This window comes from Phytophthora infestans, genomic scaffold, assembly GCF_000142945.1.
Source record: "Phytophthora infestans T30-4 supercont1.11 genomic scaffold, whole genome shotgun sequence".
In the NCBI taxonomy this organism is placed as follows: domain Eukaryota; phylum Oomycota; class Peronosporomycetes; order Peronosporales; family Peronosporaceae; genus Phytophthora; species Phytophthora infestans.
Genome location: NW_003303748.1, coordinates 767,601 through 778,642, shown reverse-complemented (window position 1 = coordinate 778,642; position 11,042 = coordinate 767,601). Strand labels below are relative to the sequence as shown.

Genomic DNA, 11,042 nt, shown 5'->3' with positions numbered 1-11,042 from the left:
AGCGGCGGGTTGCTTGTAGTACACGGATGTGTACGGGGGTTCGATCATCCCTATAGAATCTTGATCGACTCTGGGGCGTCGAAGAATTTTGCACGCCGCCAGACGGTTGCTCGCAACAGCAACAAGTTGTCCGATGCTTTGAGAGAAAGCAAGAGCAACGGGACGGTGTCAGTGCGACTGGCCGACGGGAAGGTCGTCACTGTTCCCTACGTCCAAGTGGATCTGGCCGTCAAGTTTGAAGACGTTGACAGCCTCGAACAGCTCACTGTTCTCGATATGGATCCATATGATATGATCCTGGGCATGCCCTGGCTTGACAAGCACGAGCCCTGGATCGACTGGCGAGGCAAGGCAATCGGTGTCAGCCGCCCTGCGCAGTCCGACAGAGCATTGGTGAGTCATGTTCCCACCTCTGTCAGGACCCGGGGCGCCCGCAAGGGCTGCCAGGGTACCAAAGCATTCGGCAGATGCTTGGGGGTCGTCGACGTATATGACGACTCCGAGGATGTTTTAATGGTGGCAGCGCCCAGAAGCGGCGCTGGCCAAGTGGGTAACTTAGGTGCACAGGCGGATAACTTAGTTCCGCAGACAGCTGCAGCTGTCACGAACACTGAACAGCGTGTTCAGAGTGGGTAACAGAGTTCCACTCACGGTCGCCCAGACCTTAACTGAAGAGGAAGACGTCGGATACGCTTCCAGTGTGGGTAACACAGTGCCACACGCGGTCGCCCAGACCTTAGCTGAAGAGGAAGGCATCGAACACGCTTCCTGTGGGGGTACCACAGAACCTCACGAGGCCACGAGTGCCTCGGATGTCGTAGCAACGACATCCCTAGACGTGGGCAGCAAAGCTCCCCGTCACAGTCGCCGTCGTCAACGACGCACCGCCGCCTCAAGTCGGATCCGAACTGCGTTCCGATCGACGTCGCTTCAAGCGACTCGGTGTCCAGGGCCCGGGCTCCTCCGACAAGGCCGGTGGAAGAGTGTTATCACATCTTCGATGGCGAGACCGGTTTACCCGTCAAGGCATCTGGTGTCCACTTGGAGCCGTTGCCAGAGGTTGCAGAGATACTGCACCTCGAGGAAATGACGGCTGAGGCTTTCCTGACCAACCTCAAGGTTGGAGAGATTGCTGAGATGGTACTCATGAGACCTGAGACCACTCGGGAGGAGCTGAACGCCTCCTCTGTTTTGAACGAGAACGTCTTGGAAGACCTGAACACGCAGCTTCAGGCGCGCTTGGGCTCTGAGATTCTTAAGAACCCCAAGGATCCGGTGTATCCTTTGGTGAAGGAGTATGCGGACGTGGTGAGCAAACACCCACCGACCCAACTCCCACCGGATCGAGGCGTACGGCACGAGATTGATCTCGTGCCCGGCACAAAGTATTGTGTCACGAGGCAATGGCCTCTCCCGCGCGAACAGTGCGAGGTCATTGATGCCTTCTTCGCCGCGAAAGCGAAAGCAGGCATGGTGCGGGAGCCGAAATCTCCGCACTCGACGCCGACTTTCTGCGTTCGAAAGCCGAGCGAAAAGTGGCGTCTGGTTCACGCTAATAACAAGCTGAGCAACGCAACGGTGCCGGCCCAAACACCAATCCCACGGAAGGATGTGCTGTTAAACAACATGGCCGGGAGCGTACTGTACAGTGCGCTGGATTTTTAGGAGGGATACTACCAGATCCTGATGCGGGAGAGTGACATCCCGCTCACCGCGGTGAGCACCCCAAGCGGCATGCTTTGGGAGTGGTTCGTGATGCCACAGGGCTTGTCTAACGCCCCGGCGACGTTCAATCGCCTGGTGGCGCAACTGTTCCGCCCTTTGCGTACCTTCGTACGGACGTACGTCGACAATATATTCGTCCATAGCCGTACCGAGAGGGCAAGACGGCCATGGAGGTGCATCTGGGGCACCTCCGTCGAGTGTTGGACGTGATGTGAGCGAACAAGCTCTACGCCAACATCGACAAGTGTGTTTTCGCGTCATCAGAGATAATAAGTTCTCGGTTGCTTCGTAAGCAACGTGGGCGTTCGGGCTGACCCAGACAAGGTCAAGGCCATAGCAGCATGGCCGACGCTCCGATCCCAAAAGGATCTTCAAATGTGGTTGGGCTTGGCCAACTACCTTCACAAGTACAGCGCAGGGTACGCGGGCTTCGCTAAGCCCTTGTCGAGCCTCCTTCAGAAGGACGTCGACTGGCGCTGGAAGCATGGGCACCCGGATGCTTTTGACATCATCAAGGCCAGTCTCCAAGAGGCCCCTGTCCTGGCCCTGCCGGACGAGACGAAGCCGTTTAGCGTCGTCTGCGATGCCTCCGATTCCGCCATCGGATGTGCATTGCTGCAGGCCGACACGGCTGGATATGAACGAATCATCTCGTTCCAGTCCAGGCAGCTCAAAGCAGCCGAGCGGAGCTACCCTGTCCACGGCAAGGAGCTCCTGGCAATGAAATATGCCCTTGTGAAGTTTCGTGTTCACCTTCTGGGCTCGAAGCCCTTCGTGATCTACACAGACCACGCATCCTTGAGGACGGCGACTGACAATGAGTCGGCCCACATCACGCGGGTGACAACGGATCTATATGATCGGATACGCATGGCGTATCGGGACGATGAGGCTGTCGCGCCTATCGTCAAGTTCCTTATGGTAGGAACGAGCGCGAAGTCCGACTAGCTCTCGTCGCGACAGTGCTCACGGCTTCACTGATACGAGTTGAAGGATGGCCTCCTCTATTACCGGGTGGAGCCCAGTGAACCTCCACGGGTGGTCGTACCCAACGACGAGGATCTGAAGCTCGATATCCTCGCGGAGGCGCACGACGCGCCCTCCAGCGGCCACTTGAACCGCGAGAAGACCTTTATGTCGCCTTCGGGTGGACCCACATGTACAAGTGGGTCGCCCGGTACGTTAAGACATGTGAAACATGTCAGCGGGTCGAGCCCGCAGGGCACTCTTCGGCTCCACTACAGAGCCTGCCCGTACCGGCTGACTGTTGGAAGTCGATGAGTCTTGACTTCATCTTTGGGCTTCCCGCCGACGGACACGGCAACACCGGAATTTTGGTGCTCGTGTGTCGGCTGAGCAAGATGGTACATTTTGCTCTGGTTCTCGTCACTGTTACGAGCGACAAAACCGCAAGGTTGTTCGTCGATGGCGTGTTCCGCTATCACGGTCTCCCGGAGACGATTGGCTGGGACCGAGACCCGCGGTTCACGGCTGCGTTTTGGAAAACGCTGTTTCCTTTACTGGAAACCCGTCCGCAGATGTCCACTGCGGACCATCCACAGACGGACGGCCAGACAGAGCGCGTCAATTGAGTGCTCGAGGACACTTTGCGCAGTGTGTGCGCGACAGCACCATGTACGTGGTCGGCGCAGCTTCCAGTGTTCAGTTTACGCTCAACAACGCGGTGCACGCGTCCACGGAGCTCACACTGTTCTACTTGAACGGCTTCCGTCACCCCAGAGTGCCTCTCACTCTTCAAGGAGACACTGACTCCTCTATTCTAAGTGGGGGAGAGGCTCGGAAAGCCATTTCCGCCCAGGTTTCGGATGTGAGACCGTTTTCTCGGCGGAAACAAGTGGGATCCTTTATGGATACCAAGCTGAGCGTTGTCAGCAGGGTCCGCGGTGCCATGGCAGCGGCCCAAAATAAACAAAAGGAGTACTCCGACAAACATGGAAGAGGAAACTTAAGTATATATAAGGTGGGGGACTTAGTGTTGCTAGACACGAGGAACCTACTGTCAGCTCGGACGAAGAGGCCCGGCGATCCACCCGCAGGTGCAGGCTCGCGACCCCTCGCTCCAACAGTTCCAGGCGGCCCGGAAGACGAGCGAGCTCGCCCTGATTCCCGGCCTGGGCGGCAGCATCACCGCTAGTCCCAAGGCCAAGTGCAATCTCAAGCACGAGGACACGTTGACGGAGGCGGTCAACCTCAGGGCCCTGTGTCGGAATCGCAGTCGAAGCACTTGGACGAGAGTGGCTTTCAGGAGGTGCCGAGTACTCGTACTCGTACGAGGGCACCTCCGCCCCTGATTGACCGGAATGGAGAAGTCCACTTCCACGTGTAGCGGATCCTCCAGGAGCAACGACGTCGCTGTAAGCGACAGCTCCTCGTGAAGTGGAGACGTTATGCCCACTCCAAGAACTCTTGGGAGCCGATTTCACGGCTCCTGATTGACTGCACGAAGGCTGTCGCAATCTGGGAACAGAAGCGGCGTCAGCTTCATAAGTAGTCCGGGGCTTCTTGCCCGAACGGGGTACGGACGATGAATAAATTCCGTACCCGCGCTCATCGTGAGCGCTGGAAGCCGCGCGCTTCAGGAGGTGCCTTGGCAGCATGCGCTTGCTGATCAAGTGGGCAAACCGAACACGAAAATCACGCTGGTCCAGGATGCGAAACAGCAGCTGATCTTCATGGGGTTCCCGTAACTCCGTGGGTGAGTACTTAAGAGGCTCCACCCATGCCCAGAGCATGTCCTCAAGTGGGACAGCTCTCGGGCATAGCTCAGGGGATCCCCAAAGCGGATAGAGACCAACCCGGGTCTCGGGCTTCTTGCGACAAGTCGTGAAGTACTTAAGGGGGATGCGGTGTGGCGCGAGAAGCACACACCGAGCGGCCTCCAAGTTGTCAACGAACAACTGTTCCTTCTGAACAAGAGCCCGTTCATAAATGCCCCTAGAAGTGTGGGCGCCCACAAGGCCGCGAGGAGCGACGAGAAGCTCTAATAAGAGGTCGGCCCCAGAGCTCTCCTCGGGAGGCCAATACCCTCTTATGTTGATGGCAGCTCCCTGGCTGACGGGTGCCACCGCCGAACCCCCACGCACACGCTGGGCAGCTTGGAAATCCTCCTGCTACTGGTCAAGGTCATTCGTGACCTCCCGGGGCTCAGAGATAGCACCCTCCTCCTCTTCTTCTTCCTCCTTCTCCTCCTCTTCATCCGAGGAGTCGAAAATACTCTGATAGGAGTGTCGAGTCTCCTTTTTCTCGCGGAGTGGAGACTTAGAGGCTGTACGCTTCTTTGAGGGCTTGACGCCTTCGGCTTCAGAGGCCTTAGCACGCGCAAGACCCTCGGCAAGCGAGATACGTTTGCGAGGATTTTCTTCCTCATCGCCACCGGCTTTGGGAGTGCCCTTAGCCTTGACGGTCGGACTCTCAGAGCGCACAGACGTCCTGGGACTGTGATCACCTTGATCACTAGCGAGCGACTGCACGCTGGCATCCTTGTGCTCACTGGGCACTGGGCTGTGCCCTCCCGCAGAGCCCGCAGGAGCATCGTGCGTGCTCTCGGACTCGGCTTCGTCCTCACTGGCAGAGTTGATCTCACGCTCTACGAACCGAGGGTTCGGGCGGTTGTCTGGAGAGGCTGAGGGCGACGGGCTGCGGCGCTTGCTTGCCCGCTTGCCCACAGCCGCGTCGCCCGAGGAACCGATCGCCTCGGAGAGCACCTGAGTAGCCTCCTTGAGTGCCGAGCCTTTGCCGTGAGGCTTAGTGCTCTTGGATTGCGCCTTACCGGCAGCAGCCTTGGAGCGTGTCTGAGCACCGCTCTTTGCTGTGCCACAAGGCATGGTAACGGTCGAAGTGGAGACCTAGAAGAAGAGCGCACAGACATCTGCTCGAGGCTCTAACTGTGAAGTTAGCCTCCGCCGCGCTCGCGCGGCCAAGTCAATAGTTTTCGACTTTGATAATGAGAGTTTGTGACGAATACCTCTTCATTCTGATTGGTCGGTAAACCGAACCTAAGTGGAGGAGGATGTAACGGGGTACGTAGCCCAAAGTGTACCCAGGTTACATGAAGTGTGACACTTCACACTTCAATAGTGTGACACGTCATACTTCGGGATACTTGGTACAAAGTACCAAGGTCGTTCAAAGCCAACCATTGGCTAACGACATTAGGTGACTTATAGTTTGTATTAAACCCAAGCTTTATCTCCCTATAAATATACTCAGTTTACAATCTACCTTATTTAGGTCACTTCGCTCTCTTTTAAATAAAGAGGGGACCTGTGAACTGAGAGTTTGTATACTCTCGGAAGATAACTTCCTCTAGCGCAAGGTGCTGTGTGACCCCATCACAAAATAAGAGAGCTACTGTACAATCGCTGTACCGAATTATGCGTAGATTTTATCTTCGGTACGCCGCTGCTCTCCGTAAATCACGGTAAGCTGCTACGTTTCTATGCTAGTAAATTAGAATTACAAATTGTGATGGCTATATGTCTTCGCCGTACCAGTGCTGCTTAGCAAAACCGATCGTCGATCATATCCAGATGCTGTGCTCGTTTACATTAATAAACTCACCGAATGTCATTATTAAAAATAGTACAATCGCGAAGTGGTGCGCCTGTATAAAATACTACAATTTCAAAGTGTAGAGGCAAAAGGAACGCAATACGATTATGTGGTCCCGTGGGTACAGTACATGAATGCATAGATACGTGTCATTCAACTAACAATAACGAGGCTCTCGACTTTTGGTTGTCAACTCGTATTTAAAAGCAGCTTTCAAATTGGACCGGTATGAAAAGCAAGGCGAGGATTTGCCGTTGTCCCAGTACTCTGCATGTAGCTATATTTAAACACTAGTATAAGGACCGTATTATCCGGTTACTACTAATATGTTATAAATAAATTGTTTTGGATAATGCACCTCGTCAAAGATTAGTCACTGTGGCAAACATTCCAGCGATAAAGCGTCTTTGATTTGAGCAAGTGGTCGCGTGATGACAACATGTTTTGCGTGAACCTCTCGAAGACCTGGCGTCTAACTCGAAAGATCCATTATACCAAAGCTACGATACACAAGGGGGGGGGGTCTTGACCGGTTCTTAAGGAGTTTCTAGCGATAAAATGACTTATTCGTTAGTGAGTTTGAGGCTGTGTGCACTGTGTCGCTTTGAACGTAATATACAGTACATGTTTACTTCGGTTCGTAATCCCCAATCATCTTTGCTGTACAGACTCGCATGTCAATACAAATGTTTAGAGCTTCAAGCACGATTCCGCTGTCTGTTTCGAACAAATCGATAGTACTTCACTGAGTAACACTGAACTCATTTTTCAATCTCCCACGGACTTCGCTGACCGTTTAACAAGCTCCACTGACGGATTAAGCCTTGTGATACAATATGAATTATTCCGCTTTCGGCACACGCAACAGCTCGGCCCTGAGCGACGCCGTGGTCGGCACTATCATGCAGCGCTCCGCTTGGCAGACCCGAGACAATCCGTCTACTAGCGTTGACGACGTCAGAGGCAACAGCCTCATCGCTGCAAACTCGTACCATCAACGCTCCAGACGCCACACATCCCGTCACGCACACTGTCAACAACCTTACCAGAAGTACACTGTCGAAAACCGTATGAAGACCACCGATGCGTCCATGGGTGCCGTTCTGTCACCCTCCATTGCAGAGCTGATCGGGCAGAGTGGTTCATCGTCAAGAAGAAAGCGAATTTCTTGCCTTTTATCCGATCTGAAGACCGTGAACAGCATCAGCGAAAACATTAAAGGAGCCAACAGTTTTCTCACTCCGGAGTTGCAACACGCCATCGTCGCGGATGCTTTGAAAAAGAAGATCCGCCATCGAGAGCGCTGTCGTATCAACCAGGCACGATACCGACAGAGACAACTGCAAGTCGAAACGGATATTGAAGATGCGATCCACAAACTCAAGTCGGAAATAAAACAGCTCGACAACAAGACCTACAATGAAACTCGACAGCCAACAGCGCCGACAAGTTGGGCTCTGGCATCCGACTATTTCCGTCAGCTCAATTACTACGTGTCCTCTCCTGAAAAGCTGTACAAGTCGGCATTCAAGTTCATCCATGAGTTCATGGCGCCGGATGTCGAGGACAGCTCGTCATTTGAAGCTGACGAGTGGCTCAAGAACTGGAGATTGTCCGCCACGTACTTTGAAGATGTCCACGTGGAGGTAAAGGGCATGAAGACGCCAACGCCCGATACATTGATTGCTGGTACAACCACCAGCATGACCATCACATCCAACACGCTCCGCCTCGTATTCCCTCACCTAAACATAGATGGTGTCGGTGGCACTAAAGGTGGCGCGTGGTCACCCCTTGCTTCGAAACTGCTGGGTAAGAGGCTCGTAATGAGTGGCTCCGTCATTTTTCATTGGGATAGCTTAACCGGGAAAGCAACGAGTATTCAGTCGCGGGCGGACATGATAACGCCGATGCTAAAGCTGTTAGGTAGCTTAGAGGACGTGTCGAACGCATTTTACAAGGCACGAGTGACACCAGACGGCAACTTCACGAGATGTTAGCTTTAGAAGAACAACGAAGCAGTTTGGAAGTGGCATACCAAGTAGTACCGCTCGTAACGTATGTCGTTATAAAATAGTTGCTACAGAAATCTGCCTGAATAAGGAACGCCTGATATAAATTAAGAAAGAGATTGCATAAGCTGACAATTCCCTAGCTAGAAACAGACTATGATTTCGGATCATGTGCATGTATTGAATTAAGTTAGGATAAATGAAGATTCGACTTTTGAATGAGACCAGAGTGATTCCAGCAGTGCTGAATCATGGAAGCGCTCACTTTAGACCATGCAGCCTCGCACCAGAGCAGTGCAGTTAGCTGGTCGACGTTGTACTGATTGCCGAGACCTTCGCCTAGGCGATCCAATTCGAACATCATTTTTTGCGATAAGATGTAGTGCTTCATGCTATTGATGATTCCCTGATCCAGCGTCTGGATCTTGGCGGTGGTGTTCGGGAGTAGCTTCTCAACACGGACTTAGTGGACGCAGTCGGCTAGTGAGCTTGAATGTAAATGTAGGAATGAAGTTCGGCTCGTAGGGCTTGAAGCGAAGGAGGAACACCTACTGCGCGACATTTTTAAATTGAAATCAAAGGATTGTTTTGTCAGTACCTTGCCCATCACTATCCCATCTCCCTAAATCTTTCCTGACTATAAAAATTGCGCGGTTATTAATTGAAACCCCGTTCCTTATTTAGGCAGATTTCTGTAATATTAAGGTCCACCCCAAATTTGCATTTCTAGTACTTCGAAGTGAATTTTCATTTAGCTTGAAAAGTTACACTTGTAACCAATCCTTGCTGCAGAGTCTCTACACCCAGTGGCTGGTTTTCCTTACTCGTGCAATTGGCTACAGATTCGTTTTTGCTAAACTGTTACGATAGGGCTTTCCACATCATGCCCAGGGTGTATTCCTACACTACCGGTACTGTCCTGTTATTCATACGTGTAGAGTAAAGACACCATTTAATACGAATAGTTATTATTAATAAGCATATGCCTGCATTCCTATACTCTTTTTAACTTGCTAAGACGCCATGAAGCCTAGCATTCATGTTTAGTCACAGCAAATCTGGACAGGTCGTAATACATGAACGAGGTTTGCTTAGGACTGTTGCACTTTTGCCTGAAAATCATTATCATTATGACCACTCCTGATTTAGGACAGCTGACCCAGATTAGTCACTTCATTAAACTTCGATAATCGCCAAAATTCCGCTTTATTCATTGTTCAAAAGCGATCGCGTAAAGGACGAATGACTTTCTTTACAACTGTGAATGCATTGGCGATGTCTCGCGGGCGCTACGGATACGTATGTACCCTATGTACTCAACATGGGTAGCCTAAACGACGTGACTTATTTTGTACATATCGACAACACAGCCTATGCACGATAAAGGGATCCACCCTATCCACGTGATAGATCCCGTTTACCTACTCTTCCAATACTTCGTAACCCGTTAATTACAGCTGGTAACTCAGGCACCTGGCTTCTTCGACTACCAGTTTTCAATTTGCTTCGACTATCGCAGAATGGTAAGCGCCTCACCAATCGCCGACATCCTGTGTGTGCAGTATGAATTCGTACGCTCTTCTTCCGCCTAATAGCTCGGCACTAAGCGACGCCGTGATTGGAGCTGTCATGCAGCGCTCGACCGTGACAGAACGTTTAATCGCATTGGGAACAGTGCCAACGTTGCAAACTCCTGTCAACAGCAGTCCGGACGTCAGACGCACCGCATCGAGCCATACAAAAAACAAGTCAAGGGCGCCCATGAGAGTCCCGCTAAGGTGTCAGTTGCGACGTCCAAGAAAACTGTGCTCTCGTCATCAGTCGCCCAGCTTATCGGGCAAACAGATTTAACTTCGGGGCGAAGACGAATTGCATGTCTTTCGTCCGATCTAAAGACTGTACAGAGCATTATTGAAAGTATTCAAGGGGCCGACCACCATATCACACCGGAGTTACAGCGGGCGATCGTGACTGAAGCCTTGAAGAAGAAGATCCGTCACCGAGAGCGCTGTCGTATCAACCAGGCACGCTACCGACAGAGGCAGATGCAAGTCGAAACTGGAATTGAAGATCAGATCAATAAACTAAAAGCGGAGATTAAAGACCTAGAAAGGAAGAGCACCGACACTGTTCTCCCTCCATCAACTCCAACGAATTGGGCGCTGGCGTCCGAGTACTTTCGCTTGTTAAATTGTTATGTGTCGTCACCTGGGACGCTGTACAAGATGGCATCCAAGTTTCTCATCGATACGATGGCCGCTGATGTCATTGATGGTGCAACGTATGGTCCGGAAGCGCAACTGGACAGCTGGCGATTCTTCGCCTACTACTTTGACGATGTTCGTGTGGAACTCAAAGGTTTAAAGACTCTAACTTCTGAATCACCTCTGTAACCATCACAGACAACACGCTTCGCCGCGCATTCCCTCATCTTAACAGCGATGGTGTCGGTGGGGCTAAAGGTGGGGTGTGGTGCTATAATGGTGAATAAGAAGATCGTCATGCAAGGGTCGGTAATGTTTGGCTGGGATAGTGCCTCGGATAAAGTGACGAGCACTTACGCGCAGGCAGACTTAGTGACACCACTGCTGAACCTGCTAGGTAGCTTAGAGGACGTGTCTTGTGCCTTCTACAAGGCACGAGTCACACCCGACTGTCGATTTGTTAGAGGCTCTTAAAATAACATATTTGCACAATCCGTAGTACTACCTCCGTGCGGAAAATAATGCACCT

The 11,042-nt window shown here is 52.2% G+C and overlaps 1 protein-coding gene across 1 annotated transcript; it reads left to right on the top strand.

Annotated features, from left to right (window-relative positions):
• Nucleotides 1-9,385: 9,385 nt before the first annotated feature.
• Nucleotides 9,386-10,987, top strand: PITG_07440 (uncharacterized protein; the record flags this gene model as incomplete). Its single annotated transcript, XM_002904420.1, has 4 exons — nt 9,386-9,394; nt 9,767-9,832; nt 9,905-10,648; nt 10,712-10,987. The coding sequence occupies 4 exons, from the start codon at nt 9,386-9,388 to the stop codon at nt 10,985-10,987; spliced, it is 1,095 nt and encodes a 364-aa protein (XP_002904466.1).
• Nucleotides 10,988-11,042: the final 55 nt, after the last annotated feature.